At 46.1% G+C, this 24742-nt stretch overlaps 1 protein-coding gene across 1 annotated transcript in view; it reads left to right on the top strand.

The window, feature by feature from the left end:
- LOC147898527 (SWI/SNF complex subunit SWI3B-like) overlaps nt 1-24742 on the top strand; it is a 64709-nt gene that overhangs the window by 27428 nt on the left and 12539 nt on the right. Inside the window, exons 3-5 of the mRNA XM_087379347.1 lie at nt 17142-17738; nt 17867-18021; nt 18143-18234. Of these exons, the coding sequence (XP_087235473.1) occupies nt 17142-17738; nt 17867-18021; nt 18143-18234 (844 nt within the window). The remainder of the gene's footprint in view (nt 1-17141; nt 17739-17866; nt 18022-18142; nt 18235-24742) is intronic.

Genomic DNA, 24742 nt, shown 5'->3' with positions numbered 1-24742 from the left:
TGTTGTTAAGTGTGTCTGTTACTAAGTTAGTAAGCAGTGCACCTGATAACATCCTTTCAAAGCCCGCAGCAACGGGATGTACGGTTTTCGATGAGCCCGAGTTGATTAAAATGAAAGGACAAGTAGCCAATTGTGATGTGATTGTGTTGTTTGACTCAGCGTCAACGCACAATGTAATTAACTCGAAGCTTAGTAAGAGGCTCAAGTTGAAAACTAGTCCGTCTGACTATGCTTATACGGTCAGGATGGCGGACGGAAGTGCAACTGAAGTATGGGACCAGAGGGTTTTGAGCTTATCTCGGGGGCAGAACCTGTAAATAGACCTCCCTATAGATTAAGCTTTACAGAAGAAGCTGAGGTTCGAAGACAACTGGAAGAATACCTCAAGCTGGGGCAGATTCAACCCAGTTTTTCACCTTTTGCTCAGGGGTGAACGAGGACTTCGACCAAGCCCGGGCTGCCATTGGAGTTACTTTCCTTTTCACCCCAACGGTGGTACTTGTCTTTGCTGGTCCCTCAACTGGCTTCACCTGCTTGGTTTGGCCACTTGGCTGCGAGACACTTGTCTTTGAAGTCCATTTCCTCTGAAATCCCCCTTTTCTCGGGTACTCATGCTGAGTCCCTGCCTGCACAAAACCACTAGGGCTGCCTCTGGCATCCTCATAGTTCAGGGCTACTGCAATAGATTCATCTAATATAGTCACATATTTAGCCCGAACTTCCATTTTAATCTTGTCGTTCAGTCCACAGATATAGTCTTTCAACTGAACCGACATAGGGAGAGGGTCTGTTATTTTCATAACACATTCCTTGAATTTGTCAGTGTACTTTGCCACCGACAAATTCCTCTGGCGAAGGTTTCTATAAGCATCCCAAGCTCGGGACTCTTCGTCGGGTGGAAGAAAGTGTTTTCTTAAATTCAGCTTTAAACCCTTCCCAGGTGGTAGGGGCAACTCGATCTTTCTGTTGCTTTATCCACCATCTATCTGCTGCCTCAATAAACAGGTGAGTGGTCTCGCGGGTTTTCTTTAGATCAGATCTGATTTCACAAATGGCGAAGGCTTCTTCCCACTTGTGTAACCAAACCTCGATCACATCAGAACTACGCTCGGTCATCCGACCAGCGTACTTCTCCGGTCTATAGTTGGCAATATTAGGTACCTTGACCTTCGCACGTTCTGATGAGTGTATATTGGGCTCTGGCTCTGTTGGAGCTTTGCCCTTTTCATTTCTAGATGGTCTAGCCGACAAGGCTTGCACCATCTCCCTAATTTCATTTTGACCAGCGTTCACTTGAAGCTGCTGGTTCATGATCTACTGTGAAGCATCTTCTAGTACAGAAATCCTACCACCAGAGTAGGTGTTGTGTGATGGGACACTTGTCGTGTAGAGTGCGCTCTAGATTCGCCAGGATTTACCCTGGAATCTTGTCCCTCTGCCTCCATTCTTTCGAAAGGGAAAATAGATTTTTTTTTTTTTCAACTTCTTTCCGTACGTTAAAACCCCAAAAGTATATCACACTTCGAATTCCCCTTTTGCTGTACAGGAGTAAAATAGACTGCAAGCTGAAAATTTGTATAAAAGGGAAAAAAAAGATCCTCCCTAGATGTTCCACGTAGTGCAGATGTCCCGAACTTCCTTCTTCTGCCCAAGCCTTTGCAAGTCTCTAGATTTCTGCAAAACTCTGTCTTTCTGACAGGAAATTAACTGACAGCAGATAAGTGGAAACTGGTGACCAAAAACCTCTTTTTTTTTTTTTCCTCCACAGTAATTGGATGGATAACTGTCTGGTTACACTGACTGGACCAACTGGCTCTGGTTTGGTGAACAGATTGGTAGGCTTGTTCACGCGTAGGGCTTCAAGCTAGGCAACGGCCAGCCTCGAGTGATTACCCCTGTCTATCAAATTTTTCAATGCAGCCCAACGTTGATGATCCCTTACGAACCAAAAAAAAGGGGATCATTTATCGCGTTGAAGGACCTCCAATCTACAAAGCTTGCAAAGACATACGTGGTGACAGATTGCAAAGTGGGCTTCTTGACGTGAGGACCTAGCTTCTCGCGTCGGGATTGATTGAAGAGCAGAAATCAGCGCTTCCTTCGTCAATGAGGCCACTGATACGCTTGACACCGCCAACACCTCACTCACGGGCTATATCGTTGTCCGTGCATCGTCCATCGCTACGCCTGATTTACCAAAGTTCGAAAGGGTGCACTTGCTCCAAAACCTGTTTCCTCATTTTGCAAAACCACAGCCTTGCGTTTCCTTACACAGATGAAGTTCCGAATGTGGCCAGCAGAGTAAGAGCTTAAGCTTCTGGCATCAACCACCAGCACGCGAGGCTTGTCCATCAAATAGTTGAAGGTGCGCCATGCCATCACAGCTCATCGTCAGCCTACCCCGCTGCTTTCCCCCTCGTCAAACCTCTCTCCACGAAGTAATCCTCCGTCTGCACCTCTTTCATCTAGCCTGAACGCTCACCTGCTCTTATACCAAATGAAACGAACAATTTCTAATCTCTCTGGTTTTCGTTGATTCTGATTAGCTCACAGGCGTTGGCATCAGTATTTCCTCCTAGCCAATCTCATGGATCGCATGCTCACACAAGATACGTAACTTTTTTTTATCCTTCATGCCTATCCACAAGCCCACAACTCCCTAGATGGTTCCCTCTGCCACATGTCATCATTTTAGACCTTTAACTTGGTATACCATTTACCCCTCTCTTGGGGCACAATTAAAACATTTGCCCCTTGGCATTATTACACATTTAGGTGCACCTAGGTCTTAGCACTCAGAACCACCTAGTCGATGCCAATACACCCTCACCTAGGACCTTGGCAGTTACTTCCCTTGACCATTTTATTTACGCACATAAAATATTACAGAAGTTGGTCATCTAAGGGAAAATGCCCACCGATCTTTGCGAGGTCATGCTATCTCGGCTAGAGCATAACACCGGGGGTCTGGGTCAAGGAACCACTTTGAATCTGATCCCTGCACCAAAAGACCTACAATCCTGATAGGCTGAAAGGTAGACTCAAGCAAGATGTCCTCTGTGGACCTGAACAACCTACCACCATCATGCACATCAAAAACTAAGGGATCCCCATGTGCATCTCGAAAGGCCAAAACCTAAAGAGGAACAGCCCCTCTCGTAAAAGCATCTGCCCAAGTGAAGCAAGTGAGAGGCATATCATCTGTGTCTACCCAATCCACTAGAAGGGCTGCCTCAATCTGCAAGATCCTCCTTGCACTCCCTCTGAGATGTCTTGTCAACTGAGATTTAGTCTCCTTTGGAAGCCTCCGGAAAGCTTTCCATGACCCCAAAGATGAGGCAGGTCCCCTCTCCCATCTGGACCACTACATGTAGAGTGAAGTACCAAGTGGTTTGCCACGATCATCCAATATATTGTCATTCCACATGACCGGTTGCCTATCAATCTTCTCGCGAGAGGAAGGGGAAATCCTCTGAAGAGTGCTCCTGAAGCTGGCCCATGCTTTTAGGATGGCAACCATGAGAGGGGATGAAGGAGACTTGAGGTGTGTTGCGGTGAAGATCCATCTGATACTATCCATCCAGTCTCCTGACGAAGGTGTGCACATCTGTATGCTGCTAACAAAAAAAGCCTTCCACGGCTCTTGCCCTAGCATAAGTCCGCGCACCACCATCTTGGAGAGTAAAGCTCTGCACTGTAAATGTGGATCAATAACATTGAGACCCCCTTCTTGTGTAGGGAGGATGAGGGTTTCCCAAGCCACCCTGGCTAAAGCATCTGCTGTGCCATCAAGCCCACTCCAAAGGAAATTTCTGATCGGTTTCATGAGCTGAATGATGCAATCCCTAGAATGGCACCAGCGAGAGCAAACAAACTAGGTCGTGGCCAAGATGACTTGGTTGACCACCACAACTCTAGAGACAAGGTCTAGCTTGGTTGAGATCCAAGAAAGGAGGTTCCTCCTGATGCTCTCCAACACGGGAGCAAACTGCTGCGTGGAGGAAATATCCAAGCCGACGTGGCAGCCCAAATACACCCCTCTGAACCCAAGTGAAACCTATGTCAATCCCCCAATCTGGAGTGTCCTCGTAACTGATCCAAAAGCCATTGGATTTATGCCAATTTATCTGCGCCCCCGCCGCCAAGCAAGATAAATCCAATGCTGTCCTGAAAGAAGTGAGCGTCTGTGGTGTGGCATCCAAGTAAACTACCGTGCCATTTGCCAACTCAGTGTCAAGTAACTCCTCTTCCCGTCTGATGGGAAGTCTCAGCCCAAAGATGTCAGCTTGAGATCTAATATAGATGCTCATAGCTTCAGCCACGAACAAAAAAAGAAAAGGAGCAAGGGGGCATAGTTGACGGACGGATCTGGAAATCTGAAATCTCTCACCCCTTACCCCACCAATAAGTACCTGGCTGTGGGCTGAATGTACAAAGAGGAAACACCTCTGATCCAAGCATCTGTAAAGCCAAAACGTAGAAGGGTGCCCTCTAAAAAACCCCAATCTACTCTGTCATAAGCTTTCTCAAAATCCAAGAGCAGAATGGCTAGATTCTGGCCACTTTGCATGGCCCACTCTGAAGCTTCCCAAAAGAAGAAAATGTTATCAAAAATTCTTTTGCCATGCACAAATCCCGTATGAGTGTCATGAATAAGATCTAGGAGAAGGGGCTGCAATCGGAGGTTGATTGCCTTGGCCAGAATCTTGTAACATGCCCCTAAAAGTGTGATAGGCCTCCACTGGGACACTAAATTTCTGCAACCCCCTTTCGGGATAAGGTGGATGAGACCCTTTGTGAGCAACCCGGGCATCTCACCAGAGTCCCAAATGCCCTGCAGGATTGATGTAATGCAGTCTCCAATCATATCCCAAAATGCAATGAAGAAAGAAGGGGTGAGGTCATCCGAACCTGGGCACTTGCCCTTGTGAAGGGCGGAAAGTACAGTATTCTGTGTTGGTGAAAGGTACATCAAGCAAAACATGCATATCCGGTTTCACCAACATAGCGATGCTCTGCCAAATAACCTGTCTAGCATCCTCTCTATCCTGTGTGTCAGGATCTGCAGTAAGAAGGGCGGCATAGAAATCTGAAGCTATGCGCATGACGTCATCTAGATCTGTCTGTAAAACCCCATGTGAGTCAATAAGCTGGGATACACTCTCTCTACTATGACTAGGGCCAAGAGTAGAGAAAAAGTGTTTATTGACTCTGCCACCCATCTGCAGAAGGACTCCCGTGCATGAAAGGCATACTCTGCTCTCTGATCAAGCAATGTCTGCTAATGAGCTTTTGCTGCAGCAAGGCGCTCCTGAATCCAAGCATCTGAAGGCCGTTTCTGCTCTTCCCGCTGCAAAGCTGCCAACTGTTGGCGAATACCAATCTCACGTCTGAGAATATCTCATCTCTTGGTACTAGCAACTGAGTGGTAAAAGTCGCTAATACTAGAAAGGGCAGTAGCTACCATCTCTGTCTAGTGCCCAATCATCTACATAAAATCTGTCAATGCGTGCATGAATAGGCATATGCTTAGGATCGGCTAATGGAATATCCATCGCCAATCGAGGTGAAGAGGCCGATTCGAACACTTTTGAGGCTCCGTCCGTTCCAAAAAGCGCTGTGGAAGAGTGAAAGAGGGGGGAGAAAGGAAGCAAAAGAGGGGGAAGGGTAGAGGAGGGGGGTAAGGAGAGGGCTGAGGCGGGGGGTAGGGAGCGGGTAGAGGGGGGGCTGAGGCGGAGGATAGGGAGTGGGGGTGAGGAGAGGGCTGAGGCGAGGGGTAGGGAGCGGGGTAGAGGAGAGGGGGGTAGAGGCGGGGGGGTAGGGAGCGGGTAGAGGAGAGCGTAGAGGCGGGGGGTAGGGAGCGGGGTAGAGGAGAGCGTAGAGGCAGGGGTAGGGAGGCGGGTAGGGGAGAGGGCTGAGGTGGGGGGATAGGGAGCGGGGGAGAGGAGAAGGGGGGGTAGATGAGAGGGGGGGCTGAGGCGGAGGATAGGGAGCGGGGGTGAGGAGAGGGCTGAGGCGAGGGGTAGGGAGGGGGGTAGAGGAGAGGGGGGTAGAGGCGGGGGGGGTAGGGAGCGGGTAGAGGAGAGCGTAGAGGCAGGGTAGAGGAGAGCGTAGAGGCAGGGGGTAGGGAGCGGGGTAGAGGGAGGGCTGAGGTGGAGGGAAGGGAGCGGGGGGGAAGAGCAGGGGGAGCGAGGTAGAGGAGAGGGGATGGGGCAGGCTGAGGGAGAGGAGGGGAAGGGGGGGAAGTGGGCTGAGAAGGGAGAGGGTAGGGAGCAGGGGAGAGGATAGGGGAGGGGGCGGGCTGAGAGGGAGAGGAGGGGAAGCGGGGGGAGCGGGCTGAGAGGGAGAGGAGGGGGCAGGCTGAGAGGGAGAGGAGGGGAAGGGGGAGCGGGCTGAGAGGGAGAGGAGGAGGAGGGAGGGATGGGCTGAGGGAGGGGGAGGGGGAGGGGGAAGGGCTGAGGGCGAGGGAGGTGGAGGGAGGGAGGGACCCAGGGAGGGGGCTGAGGGAGAGGGGGCAGCAAGGGAGCGGGGAGAGGAGTAGCAGCTCAAGTTCAAACTTTTGTTGGATTGTCCGACCGTGGAGACTTTTTTTTAGTCTTACGAAGGTACATTTTTCTATCACCTTAGCGGACATGCAAATTCTTTGAATTTTCGTCCAAGTGGTGATCAATTGTTCAACTACATCGATTTATCTTACGCGGGTGCAAAAGCCCCAACAGCCAAAATTCTTTTGTGGTCTTTAGAACATCAAAAAATCTAAATTTGTATGATTGGACTTATTCTTGTCTTACAAAGGTATATATTAAATGCTTCCACCAGCTGTACGTACAAGCCGTACAGAATGTACGGATTTTCGTACAGTCATGTGTGAGGCGACTGCAGGAAAACAAGTCGAAAATGCTGAAAACAGCTCCGAAATGCTGGTTCAAGGCACAAATGCAACACCAAAACACCTCGAAATGCTGCAACAGCCCCAAAATGCACTTTTGCCGCGACAAGATTGCTTGGAGAAGTCTTGAATGCTTGCATGTGTGAAGACCACTTGGAGAAATGGGCCGATTAGCAAGGAGAGCAGAAATGGCTGCCAAACAGCTTGGGAAAGATGCCCATGGCTGAGGGGAGGGATCCCCAACTTGCTTTGATACCACTGTAGGCTAGGGCAGGCAATGGAAGCTCAAAGAGACAAGGAATGGAGGCAAAAACGAGCTTGTGTAATGAATTGCTGCAAACTCAAATGAGAGAGTACAAGAGGCACCCAATTTAACAAAACCCTAGGACAGGGTGTCCTAACTAGACTAAGTGTCCTAACTGGTACATGTGCTAACTGTACCAAGTGTGCTAACTGCCTATAACTAGGCCTACAAGGCACATACCAAGGATTGAGTGGCACCTATGGATAGTCCATAGAATGGTCTACATGCAACAGTAGAAAATTGGACAGCATTCAGTGGGGAAGTACAGATTTGAATCTTTCATTGGGTCAGCTAGTGGGACCAATCGGTTGGCTGGTTGTTTGGCTGGCTGACTGGGTCGGTTGGCTCACTGACCTAGTTGGTCAATCTTTGGGGCTTCCAGCCCCCTATGGGAAGCCCCCTTGTCTAGGGCATTGTGACTATTCCAGGGAGTTCAAACCTTGTGCAGATCAGCCTGCTTCAAGGAGCGAACCAGGTCCTATTGGTGCAGCGAGGTAAGTGACTATTGGCAGCAAGGATAGTTCTTAGAGTTCTTCTTCAAGTGCTGCCTACACAACAGCAAAGGAAGACGGTGTCAGGAGGAGAATTGTGCCTCAGTTTGGGCTGCCTTCATAGCAGCAAGGAGGTCAAGGATCTTGAGCAAGCACTACCTTATAAGGGCTGGCTAGAGAAGTAGCAAGGAGGCGTGATTGTGGGGCATACGTATGAGGTCCACATAAGCTCTAGGAGAGCAACACAGGCCTTGCAATTGTTTTGGAAGTGCTACGTTGGTGTATAGACATTATGCATATGGACATAGAGTGTGTGAGTCATAGGATGAGGTGGAATCCTTAAGTACATAGTGTAAAGAGAAGAAAGGATTAGGGCAATCCTCTTGTAAAGTGAAACGAGGTGTGTAATGTTAAGTTAGAGAACATGAAGTTCAAGGAGTTTTGAGGCATCTCTCCCTGTGTGTGTCTTGTTGAGCATTTCCCACTCCCATTTGCTTCTACAAGTGATAGCATAGCAAACTTCTGTCACCCCATTTTCCTATGTATGTATAGACAGCCAAGCCTTGCAGCCAGAGCCCTGCAACAGAAGAAAATTGGAAAGCATTCAGTGGGGAAGTACAGATCTGAATCTTTCATTGGAGTTGCTTGAGACAAACTATTTGCCAGGACCAATTGGCTAGACATGGGAAGTAAAGGTTCTGAAATTGTTGGTGAAGTGCTGAAACTCATAAGGTGTAATTCATTCCATAGGCTCGTGTTCCACTCGACATGTGAAGATTCCGAAGCAGATAATGGTTTTGCTATATTGAAGTCACGATTATTGAGATGGATTAATGACATGAACCCAAGGTGCCGTGACTTGATTTTTTTGATCCAGTGTTGGGCGAAGGCGCAGATGCTCTGAAAAATAGAGTAAGCAACATACGACTACTCTGCAGTTTTTTTTGATGGTAGTATGAGCACATCATTGCCATCTTCTTGGTGAGACTGACGATGAATGGGATCAGATGCTTCTTGAGCGACCTGGATCATTTTCGAATACGCATATGCCAAGAGTGATGACGATACAACAATTCACGAGAGGAATAACCTTTCCGAATGGTTTGCGGTAGCAGATTTCATGGTCTGTGTTCTTGTTGAGAGGATCTGAAGCTTCTGCATTAGCGCTCAGGCTGTTTCTCCGGTCAGCAAGTGGTTCTTCTGATAAGGTCCAACATATCATTTGCATATGTTTGAGGCATCCAATAGGCTACATACAGGAGAGAAAATTGACTGATACTAGAGCATCACTGAGGTGGGAGGGATTGTCATGCCAAACAAAATTCCTTCCATAAAGGCCAATGTGGAAGGCATAAATACCACAATTATGTTGGCCAAAGGGAGTATGATATATATATGAGCATAGGCATGGAGCTCATTTATTTAGCATGGAGTATGTTATGGATAGCATGTCAGCGCCATCACAAAGTGATGATTGGTTTATTGACTCGGGTGCCAACAATCATATGACCCACCCTGGTGAATGGTTCACTCAAAAAGATAAGATGCCAGATGATGAGTTTGTCATGATCTTTTGTGATAATGTGAGTGGCATCATGCTAGAAAAGAATCCGGTGTATTATGCAAGAACCAAGCATATAGAAGTCCACTATCACTTCATATGGGAGGAAGTGGTTAGTGATGAAATAGATTTTGGTCTATCTGAAGACCAATGAGCAAGTGGCTGATATCTTTACCAAGGCTTTAGGTAAAGATAAGTTTGAGTATTTTAGAGAAGCTTTAGGCTTGTATGATGTGCAAGCTCATGTTGAGCTTGAGGGGGAGCTTGTTGGTGTATAGACATTATACATATGAACAAAAGTGTGTGTGAGTCATAGGATGAGGTGGAATCCCAAAGGACATAGTGTAAAGAGAAGAAAGGATTAGGGTAATCCTCTTGTAAAGTGAAATGGGGTGTGTAATGTTGAATTAGAGAACATTAAGATGAAGGAGTTTTGAGGCATCTCTCTCCCTGTGTGTGTGTTGTTGAGCATTGCATTTCCCACTCCCATTTGCTTCTATAGTAGGAGAATAGGTTTTGTGTGTACAGAGGTCCACATCTAGTCAACACTTTGTTGATAGTGTCAAAAGTCAACGCGTTAAATTTCTGACAAAGAAGACAACTCTGCATATTTTGACCCGTGCTGTCTTCTGAGACTGCCTGGCAATACTTGATGGTGCTCCAGTCTGTAGGAAGCATGCCAGGGGCTGTGGATGCTTGTGTACAGCAGCATAGGCTCCATAGAAAAAGAGCAGAAGTGATGCCACGTAGGAATCATAGACTGCAACGAAAAGAGAAGAAGGTAGGCTTTCTGCAGGACAGCATGGCACAGTAATCAAGGCTGCTGAAACTCTCGCTTATCCAAAATCGCTGCAGTCCTCAACAATCTTCTTGGTCTTGGGTGTTGTCACCAAGGAAAGTGACAATCCTAAGCTCTGATACTTTACCGACTAGAACCTCAACTGAACCTCAAACACAGCTTCCAATAAGCAAACCACAGCCCTGGACAAGGCCTAGCTTGTGCTTTTCCAAAGCTAGACCTGCTTTCTAGCCTAGAATAGGCTTCTTTTTACAAAAAACTAGCTTTTGCTTCTCTTCTCCATAAAGAAAGCGCTTTTCTCCAAGTAGGGCATCTTTTATGGGCTTTTGACTTTAGTGGGCCCTCCATAAAGTGGGACGCCACTTGTTCTTTACTTTGGCTCTTGTGGGACCTGCTTTTTGGCACTTGCCACTTGAATTTTGGCCTTTTTGCACTCTTCTTGGTCCTATGCATTCAATAAACATTTTCCAACACTTTAGTCCATTGGAGGTGTTAGAAATTACCCAACAGAGGGTACGCACAGCGGAAGACTGATAGTAATGCCCAGGAGCTCACACAGTGTGCGTGTGGGGTGTGGAATCACAAACTTCTTAACTTATGTGCATAAAATAGATGTGCAGACTCATCAATAGACAATGAACCAGCCAGATAGAGAAACCACCAAAATAATATATTTCCGTCCAAAGCTATGGACACAATACAAAAGAGATAGATCCAGAGCCTCACCAATGGTGTGGTCCTTTGATCTTACCACAAGGTCCTTCTCCTATCTACCAGTTATCTCTCGACTCAAGCCTGCGTGCTCCACCTTGAGTGTAAGGAGACTTTCCGTCTAGATTCCTTCCACCTTGCTGTCTTTGCACCAGCCTAGGTGGGCAGCACTCTGAGCTAGGTCTGCAGCTCTACAGCCCACTTGTCTCCTTCTGGATAAAGGCCCACAGGTGGCTGCTCTGCTGCTCCTTCTGCTCCATGAACTGCTGCTCCAAGTGATGAGTTATGAGGTCACAAAGGCCCTCCTTATATAGGCCCAAGAGCCTGGCCAGCCTGTTGGGATATCTCAAGGTGTATGCTTGAGGCACACCTTGGTTTCTATGTGTGAGTGCTAGAGGCACAGTTAGGTGCCCATAAGCACAGTTAGGTGGTGGAAAGCCACATAGGATGATTGAGAGAATTTAGGAGCAGATTGAGGAGATGATTGTGGAGCTCTGAAGTCATTAGTGATGTCAGTGAGCATGTAAGAGGTACCTACATAAGGACCTCACTCTTCTTCATTCCATAATGCAAGTATTCTGAATTTGTGTCCACTCTACTCTTTCCTTTCAGTTTACCAACATGGTATCAGAGCCCTTTGATCCCTCATCATCATCTTCTTCTTCTTCATCTTCACCATTTCTCCTCTTTCTTCCCAAATCTTGCTCGAGCCCTCTTGTAGATGGGCGACCTCAAGACGAACATTTTGAGTCATTTTTCAGCTCATTTGGTTCAGTAACGAAGGAGAAATCGTCAAAACTCAGGTTCAGCCTGCAGCAACTCCCCCGGGCAAAACGACGCGCCATTTTGCCCAACCTCTGTGTTGGATCTTCTCTGGTATATGAGCTTTCTTTTGCTTCAGAAAGCCCTCTTTTCCTTGCTTTGAAGAGTGAGATACAAGCCCTCCAAGTTCAGTCTTTTGATTTTGACAGTTTTGACAAGTTTTTGAAGATGATGCTACATAAAATGCTACTCTAGCATTTCTGAGTTTTTGAAGTTTTCAATAACATCAGTACAACTGTGGCTTCGGCTTTGCTTTGAGTTGCTATACCTGGTTTTGATTGGAAAGCTTTCATTTTAGCCACCTCTTTGAAGCATGTAAGAAAAAGCATCATTGTTTGATTTTTGGTCACTAGTCTTTGCTACATTATATTTGGAAGCCTTTTAGTTGTTATTCTAGCCTTGTAAGAGAGAAGACACTGCCCAATATCTGGGTTAGACCCTCTCATGGCTACCATATTGAATATAGAAAAGTTCAATGGAAAGGGCTTCCACACATGGCAGATGAAGGTGAAATTTGCATTGATGAGGGAAAACCTCTGGGGACTTGTCAAACCGACTTCAACTTCTTCTTCTACAGCCTCCAATGCTGGAGAATCCTCAGCTCCGACACGCCCGGCAAGGGATCCCGCTAGAGAGGAGAAAGCATATGGTATCATTGCTCTTGCTTTAGGAGATGATTATATTCATCATATCTCTGACTTAGAGTCTCCTTCAGAAGCTTGGCAGAAGCTTGACATGATTTTTGGTGCTAGCTCTCACATCTCTAAATTATCACTTAAAATCTCTTTCTTTGAATTGAAGATGATTAGTGGCACTCCTTTGGCAGCACATGTCAATTACATGCGGAGTCTTATGACTCAACTTGCTTCTATTAACTCTCCTATCACTGTTACTTAAGAGTATGCCTGAAGATTATGATCATATTGTTACCACTTTGAAAAATCTTCCTAATCCTAATCTTGAAGGTATTATCTCTGCTCTCCAAGAAGAAGAAAGGCACATGGAGCTCAGGAAAGGCAATGACACAGTTTATGCTGTAAAAATCCAGAAGGGCAAGTTTACACCTTGCAATCATTGTGGGAAGACAAATCACCTTTCAAAGGACTGCTTCAAAATCAATCCATGCAAACACTGTGGCAAAAACAATCATCATGAGAAGTTTTGCAGAGCCAAAGAAAAAACAGAAAATGCCAATCTACTTTCAGTTGATGTGCCTCCACAAGATGAGGCATCCTTTGAAGATTATGCATTTTAAATCATCTCTATGTATGCTCCAGATCTCTCTTTTTGTTGAGTCAAGGTACTCAGCCTGGATAGTCCTCCAAAATGAATGAAATAAACTATTGTGTTTTGTAAACACCTCTGGTCACCATATGATGTAGGCCATGTGTATGTGTTTTTGCTCCATGGTACCTCCTGCAGACATTGTGTGCATGTACTTGCAGGGGAGATAACCATTGGAAGGTATTTTGTATCCCTTTTGTTTACCTTACACCCATGGGAACCCATGCTAGCTTGAGATCCTAGATCCATGACCACCATGAGATGGCATGAGACACCTTGTGCTAGCTGTATCCTTGACATAGCCTGAGGCATTTCCTTGAGGGGGGTTTGTTGGGATATCTCAAGGTGTATGCCTCAGGCACACCTTGGTTTCTATGTGTGAGTGCTAGAGGCACAGTTAGGTGCCCATAAGCACAGTTAGGTGGTGGAAAGCCACATAGGATGATTGAGAGAATCTAGGAGCAGATTGAGGAGATGATTGTGGAGCTCTGAAGTCATCAGTGATGTCAGTGAGCATGCAAGAGGTACCTACATAAGGACCTCACTCTTCTTCATTCCATAATGCAAGTATTCTGAATTTGTGTCCACTCTACTCTTTCCTTTCAGTTTACCAACACAGCCAACCGACCCAGCAGCCCTAGAGAGGGCCGATTGCTGGTTGGTTCAGTCCCCTGCCCCTGGCCGACCAAAACCGACCCCCTTGGGGTCAACCTACTGACCAGGCCGGGGGGTTTGCCAGCCCATTTGCTGCCCCGCCTTGCCACGTAGCCCTGCGCCACTGTTTGCCTTTATGTGAGGCCTGTTCCAGCCTGCTGTGCTGGCCTGCCATGTGCTTCTAGTAGGCACCTATGAGCCCTGCATGTATCGCCTCCTGCCAGGTTACTTTCCAGGCCCCAAAGCGCTGCTGTTCCTGCTGATGTCATTGTGCCTCGTCCAGGGCTTGCTGCAGGTCGAGATCCTGCCTGCAACCCTTGCCATCCGGGCCGCCTATTATGTGATTGCATCCCACCATGAAGGTGCCTTGAGCTGCCTCTGCCAGGCCCTTCACTGGCAGCTGGGTACCATGCTTTTGTGCTTAGGTTCACCCCCCCCATGCTCTCCTCATATGGGGGCTTACAGATGGGGAGGTGACCATTTCAACAAGAGGTTAGTTTAATGTGTGGGCGTCCCTGCAGCTCTCTTTTACCAATGCAACACAAGTAAATAAAACTTTTTCTAGTTAACTAAAGTCAACTTTCTTTGACCAAAGATTCCTCTTTATTTCTTGGGAGAAGTACCAATTGGTGACAATGGCTGGGGCAGATGGGAGCCGAGATAAGGGTCCAATCAAAGGGGGCTATGGGGCTTATAAACCTAGTCAGCAAAATGGGCATTTGTGGGGTCGGTTGGCCCACAGATAGGTCAGTTGTTTACATTTGGATAGTCTTTAGGCTAGTCAGCCGGCTTCTGGAGCGGGACAGACTGAGTCCCCTCTTCCATCTGTAAATTGCCACACACTTGTGAACGCCATGGAATATTCACATAGGGAGCACACTGAGTAATGTGATGTAGACTTAGAGCAGACAAAGGAGCTCTCCATTGAGCATCCAAAGGTAGCTCACTGTTGCATGTGTCAAGGTCTTTGTAGGAGTGTGATGCTGTAAGGTTTTGACCTTTGTTTTGACGAACAAACTTTGGACTATTTTGGATGTTCTAGCTGGCTTAATCTCAGATCTGAGTAGAATCTCTCTGAGTGATTTTTGTGCACACATGTTAATTGAACTTGGATCTATTTGAGTTTCTCTCTTCTTTCAAGGATTCTTCTTTTGATATTACATTCTTATGCTACATGGGAGATGTAGCAAGATATTGAGGGTCATTATAGTACATGCCTTGATTCTCCAAGAAAAATTGCCCAGAGGGTATGTGAAGCCAATTGAGGATGCAAAATTGCAGAATATCCATGCGGGCAGCAGGATGAGGCATCCAACCAAATTACAGCAAGCAAAGGAGAGTGCAAATCCAATCCTCATGATGTATGTGTTGGGTAATTGATGACTGTTAGTTTCACTCAACATATAATCATGTGAAGAAAACTGATGCCATTGTCAAGAATAATAGCTGAGACTAGTTAATTTTCCCTAGAAGAATCCAGTAGGATGCAAGTGGGTGTATAAAAAGAAAGTCAAAGCACATGGACAAGTACAAGGCAAGACTAGTTGCCAAAGGGTACTTCTAGGAAGGGGGGGTAAGTTTATAGATGCTTACACTAGTTGCAAGGTCAAGTATTGTAAGAACAGTGTTATCCATGGCAGCTTACTTCTCATGGCTTGTATGGCAAATGATGTCACATTTACTTTCTTAATGGAGACTTGGACGAGGAGGTTTGTATGAAGCGCTCATCTTACTTTGTCTAGAAGGAACAAAAGCAAAAGGTTTGCAAGATTCACAAGTTACTTTGTGGACTTAAGTAAGCACCTAGATTGTGTACACCAAAGATAGATACCTTCTTTTGGACTTTTGACATGGAGAAGGACAAATTAGATCCAAGTCTTTTTGTTCTATTAAAAATGATAGCTTCATTCTTGTCAATCTTTATGCCAATGATCTCATCATTACGGGCATGGTCAAGCTCTCATAGATCAACTTAAGGTGGTGTCATGCAAAGAGTTTGAGATGATATATTTGGGACAACTTTAGTGGTTTTTTGTTCATAGACAAAGTATACTAAGGGCTCATTGGAAAAGCCCCACATGCAGGACAACAAATCAATTTCTACCCCCATGGAGACAAGATTGAAATGGATGTTGATATGGATGAGCTGGATGTGGATGCCACATTGATTGAGCAAGTAGCAAAGACGTAAAGTCTGCTGTAGGCTACACTTTTCACTCAGCACTAGCGTTCTTTCATGGGTGAGGAACATTCTTCTTCCAATGAGGCTGAGTACATGGTAGCAAATGTTGTAGTATGTGAAGCAATTTGGTTTCAGGGGTTACTTCAGGATCTTGGCATAGCATAGGAGGGTATAGTCCCTAGTATTGTGACAATCAATCATGCATTGCTTTGGCAAAAGTTTTTGTGGTCATTCCAAGGTTAAGCACATTGATATCAGATATCACTTCATTCATGAAATGATGCAAAATTTACAGGTCCATATTCAGCAAGGCTTTACTGAAGGAGAAAGCATCTCCTTTCTGTAAGATAGTTTATTCTATTAGATATGCAATCTTTAGGAATAAAGTCAAACTCCTATAACCATTTTGCATGATGGAGGATTGTTGGTCTATGCCTTGAAAGGATTGGATGGATCTGCAGCTAGATTTCCCTGCATATTTGCTAGAAGTGAGCCTGATTTTATCACCTCATGTCCAAATCAATTCCAACTGTGGTTTTCCCATGTCTGCCAATGAGAGTTCAGATGTCCCCTCTTGATGTTGGAAGTAAGATATACTCAAAGGATAGTTGGCCGTGAAGACATATCTGCTTCACGGTTTGAAAACTAAGGGATCTTTGTTCCATTCTCATGAAACTGAGCATCACCACCTAATACAGCAACAGTCACCTCAAACGCCAAACTATAAGTATTGGGTAATCCAATATAGGGTTCTAAAGACCCTAAGGTGTTTGAAAACTTCGTGATTGTACTAAGAATTTCTCATTCTTGTGCGGCATGCTAATAATCTATTATCAAATGGAGGATGATCAGGCAAACCAATTGCCAAGTGACTTGTAACTCCACCTATGTGAAGCCCACCTCATGCACTAGCTTTGGACATCATGTCACTGAAAGTCACTAGCAAAACACAACTATAGGTGAAAACAAAGGTTACTAAAGAGTGAACACAGAGTAAAGTTGGTAAAGTCACATTGACGATTACAAGGTTACACTGAAGGTGACACGGCCATGCTGAAGATGACATTACCATACTAAAGATAATTGAAACATAAGCACATGTGCAGGATCCTTAACCCTAGACTAAGATTTAAGTCCTAAGCGACACATGGCGAAATTTCAAATGTATGGTGTAAAAACTTATTCTGAATTTTCTTGACTGTGTAAGTTTGTATTTTCTGATAGAGTTGTCTTGGGAGTTGTATGATGTTCTGTATTACTGCTCTTTAATTTGATTTTTTAGTGTAGCAATGCTTTCAGTGCTGTGTGGGCCATTTCTAGGGATTACATCATACTTCAACTTGTTAGTTCACAGCAAAGCTTTCAGAGATTTGAAGTCCCTCCATTCCTTACCATTGGTCACCATTAAGATAGTGAAACTGTTCGGTTCATCATCATGTGGCAGGTAGATTTTGATTTGTGTCCAGAATGTTATAATGAAGATAAGTTCAGCTTTGGAATGACAAAGACAGATTTCATTCTCATGGAAGCCTTATCAGAGGCCAATGATAATGGCAGTGGTGGTTGGACAGACCAAGAAACACTGCTACTTCTTGAAGCACTGGAATTATATGGAGACAATTTCAGTGAGATAGCAGACCATGTGGCTACAAAGACAAAGGCTCAATGTATTCTTCATTTTATTCGATTGCCTATTGAAGATCCTTTTCTTGAAGCCAAGGAATTGTCAAGCAATCTTTCAAGTGTGCAGCTTGCAGCCGATGCTATTGTTGGTAATAAGAATTCAAGCTCCTTTGGTCAAATTGATGACCAAGATGGAGTTGCTAAGAATCAATCAAATGACATGATCCAGCAGAAAGTTTCTGAAGATGACACAGTTTTTGGAAAGCTAAAACAGGAAGAGACCAAGGGTGATGGTGGGCTGGAAGATAACAATTCCATTGTCACAAGTGCCATGATTGCTGCAGCCCAAGCAGCAGGGCTTTGTGGCTCAGATAAAATGCTCGCATTCAGTGAATGTGGCAATCCTGTCATGGCATTGGTATGCAATGCAGTTTTCTTGTTTGGCAAGTTATTTCCTATCGACATCATTTCCGCAACAACATTCCACTTTTAAGTGTGCTATTCCTTTTGTGTGCTGATATGTGATGTTTAAGTATCATGTTGCAGGTAGCATTCCTTGGCGCTCTTGTTGGTCCAGATGTGGCTGCCATCTCTGCCCAAGCTGCACTCAATGTCCTTGCTGGACAGGCATCAGCTCTACAACTTGCTGATAAGAACTCTTTCAATTTGGAGGCAGATGTGGACAGCTTACCACATGATGGGTGTGTGAAATATACATTCTAACTTTCTGCTTGGCATTAATTTTGTAGTCCGCAGAGCTCTGTGATTATTGATGTGAACTTTTGAAGTATCGTTTTTGCCCACTAACTTTAAAGAAGTCAGGCCTTTGGAAGGGGCCGTGCAGTCTGATTCCCACTCCATTACAAAAAACATGCAAGCTTCAACTGGAGATGACAACATCTATCCTGATGAAGGTAAAATTCTTGGCGTTTGTGCATGTGACACGATGCCAACTATATGTTGGTGGGTCAATTTTTCTACTGCTGTGTGCTCTCTGGATTCATGTTTTTGTTGATTTAAGGTTCCTTGGTTAATGCTTTCTCTGTCAAATCCCTAGATTTTTTAATAGGTAGGATGTTGTGAGAAGTGCAGGGGAAATGAACGGAAGAGAGAGAGAGAGCACGCCTCTCACACACACACTCAGAAGGAGAGAAAGGCACAGGAGAACTGCAAGTGATCTCTGGAGAAAACCCTGCTGCAACTGGGGGAAAATCTCGGAAACAACGGGCTGCTCGAGAGCTTGGAACATACAGCTCAACAACCAAAGGAAGGGAGCACAAGGGAGTGGATGAACTGCTCCACTAACCCTGCTCCACAGGTGCAAGACTGGGCTGGCTCTGCTCCTCTGCCAGGCCCTTGAATGACTGATCTGCTGCTCCACAAGATGCACCAAAGAGGGCTGAGGGGGGGCCTATATATAGCCCCCCAGACCCTCCCTAGTCGGGTAGGGCAGACTGGCCGACCAGCCTGCAAGGTGGCCGATCCCACAGACCAGCATGCTGACTCAAAAGGGGGTGGGCCGACCCACCTCTGCCCTATAATAGGGCCTGGTAGCAGCCTTGCAGGGGCTGATCAGGGCCGACCCCCTATGCGTCTCCATAGTCGACAGCCCTCCTCCTGCCCCTCAACACTGATCAGGCTGCAGCCCTACCACACACACCAAGGACCAACATACCCTAGACTATCCTCACGGGGGGGTGGGCACACCCACAACACATGCCCTCACTCTCTACGCTACCCTAACTCACTGGGTGGGCACACCCACCAACACTGTGTTGGGGTAAAGGCACTATGGCCACCCAAGTACAGTTAGTACACTTAAGTACAGTTAGTACTTTTATTGTTAAGTACACTAAGTACTGTGTACTTAGTGCTGTAACCTTATCCATTGATATAAAAGGTTGACTGTGTGCTAGGGGAGGTACACACATACTTCTTATCCCCACACTCTTGTGTCCATTGTGTGTGTTGGTGTGCTCTCTCTTTCTCTCTCTCTCCCACCTCACAAGTGGTATCAGAGCTTGAGCCTGCCAATCTCCCTCCCATTCGTCCAGCAACAGCGCCTTCAAGCCAGTAGCAGCCTAAGCTGCTGCATTTCGTCGCCAGCAGCATCGATCTGCTGCTTCAGCGGGCCGCCAAGTCGCTGCATAGGCGACGCCACTAGCGGGCCGCCAAGTCGCCACATAGGCGACTCCTCCAGCGCGCAGTCAAGTCGCCTCACAGGCGACACCTTCAGCAATCCGCCGTCAGCTCGCCACGCAGGTGAGAACCCGCATCAGCCCGCCAGGCCTACGAGCTCCCGCCAGGAGTTCTCCAACTGCTCTGGCAGTGTTACAGGTATACGTGCAGCCTTCGAGCTCATTGTGAGCATTACTGGTATTGGGGGAAGCAGATAACAGTCTATGCCTACTGTGTGAGGAAATCCTCAACATTGAATTGCAGAATCAAGGGGCTTTTGTAGCCAGTGCCAAGTATTGGCTTGTATACGCACGCATTGCGTTTATCCTCCTATTTGGAGTTGATTCTTGCAGGATTCGTATGCATTTGTTGACCTACGGGACAGTGGAAGATGCATTGAGTACTACATGACTTGAGCACTGAATGTGCCAGTCAAATTGGGGGTTTTGCAATTGGATGCATATCAGTGCTGGGGGAAGTAATTAAATGCCTTACAGTGGTCAGTGAAGCGGTATATGCACTCAAATTCTTAGAATTTTTTCTTCCAGTCAAGGGGCTTTTGCCTAAATCCTACTCTAAACTGTGTTATACAGTTTTAGTGATGTCTTGAAGCTTGAAGTTGATAGGTTTGAACAGTCAAACGGGCAAGGAGTCACTTGTATGCAAGCTTAAGAAGAGCCTTTATGGGCTGAAACAGGCACCAAGGGAATGGTATAAGAAATTTGATACCTTCATGAAGTCCCAAGGTTTCAGGAGAAGTGATGACGATCACTGCTTATATACCAAAAGAGCTGCAAATGGCAGCTTAATCATTCTCATTTTATATGTGGATGACATGCTTATTGCTGGTAAAGCTCGTAAGGAGCTTGATGACCTTAAGAAAAGATTGCATGAGGCCTTTGATATGAAGGACCTTGGTGATGCAAATCACATACTGGGAATGCGGATACGGAGAGACAGGGGACAGCGTTTGTTGTATTTGTCTCAGACCGAATATATTGGCAAAGTATTGCACAGGTTTCATATGGAGGGGGGTAGACCCTTAGTTCTCCATTGCCTCCATATGTGAAACTCAGTGCAATGGAAAGCCCACACTCAGATGCTGATAGGGCTGAAATGGCCAAGATTCCGTATGCTTCAGCTTGTGGCAGTCTCATGTATGCCATGGTTGCTACCAGACCTGATCTTGCGTTTGTAGTGGGAGTGGTTAGCAGATATATGGCAAATCCAAGCAAGAAGCATTGGAATGCAGTGAAAGGTATCATGAGATACCTGAAGGGCACACAGGAGTTGTGCATATGCTTTGGCAAGAGGGATGCAAAGGTGCATGGTTATGTGGATTCAGATTTTGCTGGTCATCCAGATAACCGGAAGTCTACTACCGGTTATGTTTATACATTCACTGGAGGTGCAGTGTCATGGATGTCAAGGATGCAGCAGTGCATAGCCTTGTCTACCACGGAAGCTGAATATATTGCAGCCACAGAGGCATGCAAGGAGGCCTTATGGCTATCTCGGCTAGTGGGAGACTTGGGCATTACAGGTGATATTCCATTGTTGTATTGTGACAGTCAAAGTGCTATTCAGTTGGCACACAATCCTGTCTTTCATGCAAAGACAAAGCACATTGATGTGAAGTATCACTTCATCAGGGAGGTAATAGATGATAAGCTGATTCAGCTTGTCAAGATTTACACGGATGACAATCCAGCAGATTTGTTGACAAAAGGCTTGCCTGCAGAGCGGTTTGCACATTGCCGACAGTTGATGGGTATAGGTTGAGCCTCATTTTGGCCTTGTACTCCATTGTGTATATGCTGTATTTCTCTCATTTATTTTTTACTTGAGGGCATATTGCCTTTAAGTGGGAGGTTGTTGGGGTAAAGGCACTATGGCCACCCAAGTACAGTTAGTACACTTAAGTACAGTTAGTACTTTTATTGTTAAGTACACTAAGTACTGTGTACTTAGTGCTATAACCTTATCCATTGATATAAAAGGTTGACTGTGTGCTAGGGGAGGTACACACATACTTCTTATCCCCACACTCTTGTGTCCATTGTGTGTGTCGGTGTGCTTTCTCTTTCTCTCTCTCTCCCACCTCACACACTGGCCCTCTCTCGTAAGGAGATGTTGATCTCTAACAATCCCTCTCAGCTATTGGATGGAACAGAGAGCCAGGGAGCTGGGTGTGCTGCTGGAACAACTGGAGGAATCCATCGTGTGATACACCACCGCTGAAGACCGCCATAGGTACTGTCAAAGAAGCCCCCTCGTGGCTTAGCACGATCACTGGAAACTTGGAACTGTTGCTCCCAGGCCACAGGTGTGAAGTACACTCCACTGGTGTGGTAATGGTACACTGGGTCATCTGGTATTATAGTCTTGTTCTCTGCCATCTCGGACAGAGTCGCCATGTCGGAGTGAAGAGGACGATGAACTGAAAGAGAAGATGGATGGGATGGAAGGAACTGAGGGTTGAAGAAAGGAGAAGGTTGAAGATGAGGATGAAGGGGCTGACAACCCAATATACCTTCGCAGGGAATCCCTCCTCTCTGATATGAAAACACCCTTCAAAGTTACCCTTCGCTGGTGACCTGAACACTCTACTCCTTGCATACGCTCCTCCTCAAAGATACCTCCAAACAGCACCCTAATCCTCCTCTCTGTGTGTTGGCTCAACACTCCCTCCGCCCCTCAGGTCTCAAGCCAACTGTGGCTCTGATACCATGTGAGAAGTGCAGCAGAAATGAACAGAAGAGAGAGAGAGAGAGCATCCCTCACTCACACACACTCAGAAGGAGAGAAAGGCACATGAGAACTTGAAGTGATCTCTAGAGAAAACCCCGCTACAACTAGGGGAAAACCTAGGAAAAAATGGGCTGCTTGAGAGCTCGAAACACACAGCTCAACAACCAAAGAAAGGGAGCACAAGGGAGTGGATGAACTGCTCCAGAACCTTGCTCCACAGGTGCAAGACTGGGCTGGTTCTGCTCTCCTCAGCCAGGCTCTGGAATGGACTGATCTGATGCTCCACAAGATGCACCAAAGAGGGCTGAGGGGGGGATACCATGTGAGAAATGCAGTAGAAATGAACAGAAGAGGGAGAGAGAGAGATAGCACACCTCACTAACACACACACTCTGTCATCCTGCCTCAACAACATGTATCCACTTGCTTGGTAATATTGTTGGAATATGGAAGTAAGAACTAGAAACTAGAAAACTAGAAGTGAAATAATAACAAGATTGAAAGACAAGAAGTACCTTGAGAAGAGTGTAGACAAGACACAAGCTAGATAGATAGATTGCAATGATGTGACCCATGAATATATGGGCCAAAGTACAAGACATAAAGCAAGAGTGCTTATGGGATAATTGTAGAGGTGCCACATGGCACACACTCAAGACACAAAGACTAGACAAGACTTAGACAAATGTAGACTAGGGAAATAGTACACTTAGTGTGCACTTATCTCCAACACCCTCCTTAAGTGGACACTAGGAGTAAGACAGAAAGACAAGACTAGAAGACAGACATAAAGACCGATAGACTGAGAGACAAGATAGAAGACATGATAGACAAAGATCCTGAGACACCCCTCCTCAAGTGATATCCTCATATGGGTCCACAAGGGTAGGGACAAGATGGATCTAAAACAAAACACAATCAGAATGATAGACAAATAGACAGACAGACAAGACTAGATAGATAGAAGATTGACTGTAGTCAAACAGAAAGACCAAGACACTAGAACCCTTTGACCTACATCATCGTGGTCAAAGTGGTAGACAAGAAATAGAAGTAATCAGAAAGCCCACTTCTCATCATATGAGGAAGGAACAGCAGGATCAGCTGATGGAGATGTTGCAGCAACATGGGCTGAGGTACATGCAGGGGCTGATGTAGAGGGTTTGGAGTAGCAGTCCCTCTCCCGGTGATTATCACGGCCACAAATGGTGCATGGATGAGCCTTGAAACAGTCCTTCTCCATATGATTAGTTTTGCCACAATGGGTGCAAGGCTTTCTTACCTTAGAACTTTCTTTCTTTGCTAAAAATGCAGTGTCAGTTACCTTTCGTTGTTGAGTTCTTTCTTCCTCTTGGAGAGCATTAATGATACCTTCAAGAGAAAGATAATTGTGATACTTGAAGGTAGTGACAAGAGTAGCATAGGTGTCAGGTAAGCTTTTGAGAAGCACAGCAATAGCAATATCTTCGGAGATGGGAGACTTTACTGATGCAAGCTGAACCATAAGACTGCGAAGATAATTGACATGAGAGGCTATAGTAGCTCCTTCCTGCATATGTAGATCAAAGAATGAGATCATAAGTGCAATCATAGAGTTTTTAGATCGGGGTCCAAAAAGGGTATCCAAAGTGATCCATGCTTGAGGAGCAGACTGTATGTCGGAGATGTGATGAATGTAATTATCTCCAAGACCGAGCAAGATGATAGCATAGGCTTTGTCGTTCTTGGTAGTGACAGCTTGCTCAATGTCGGGATCTTCGGGAGTAGCACGGTGAACAATGTCCCAAAGACCTTTCATAAGATGGCACTTAATTTTGATTTGCCAAGTATGAAAGTTGGACCCATTGAATTTGTCGATAGACATGAGAGAATGAGAGGAAGATGCCATGTGGGAAGGTCTTACCTCTTGCTAAGATGCAAGGGCAGTGTCTATTCCCTTACAATATTGCAAAAATAAATGAAAGGAGAGATCCAAGAAGCCGGTTCTCTCACCACTTTGTCAAGGCCATAGCATGTGACAACCCATCGAAGCAGGAGGAACCAGCAAAAAAAGGAACTGCTCAGCAAACTGAAAGAGGCAATGCACAGTACCTTAATCCCAGGCAGAGGCAGAGGCGCAAAAAGGAGCGCGGTCTAGGAGGTGCAAGCAGCGCGAGCTCCAAGGCAATGCCGTAGGGAAGACGTGGGCAGCTCTCAGGCGATCTCCGTGCAGTCACGAACAGATGGCGCAGATCTCCGTGAAGATGGCGCAGATCGCGACAGCAGCTGGAGAGGTGCGGTTTGTGCAGGTATGGATTCCGTACAGTCGTACGGACTGTACGGACAGTCTGGACTGTACGGACAGTCTTGACTGTACTTCGAAATGTTCGTTCGTTGATGCAGGTGCAGGAGCGACAGCAGCAGCGGGAGCTACAGCAGGGACAGCAAGAGCAGGAGCTACAGCAGCGCCAGATCTGTGCAGATCTGACACGCAGATCTGGCAGAGAGCGGAAC

Source organism: Dipteris shenzhenensis, chromosome 9 (assembly GCF_047967505.1).
Source record: "Dipteris shenzhenensis isolate YYH24624 ecotype China chromosome 9, Dip_SZ_1.0, whole genome shotgun sequence".
In the NCBI taxonomy this organism is placed as follows: Eukaryota; Viridiplantae; Streptophyta; class Polypodiopsida; order Gleicheniales; family Dipteridaceae; genus Dipteris; species Dipteris shenzhenensis.
Note: the sequence above shows the minus strand (reverse complement) of the source record. Positions and strands in the feature narration are given on the sequence as shown.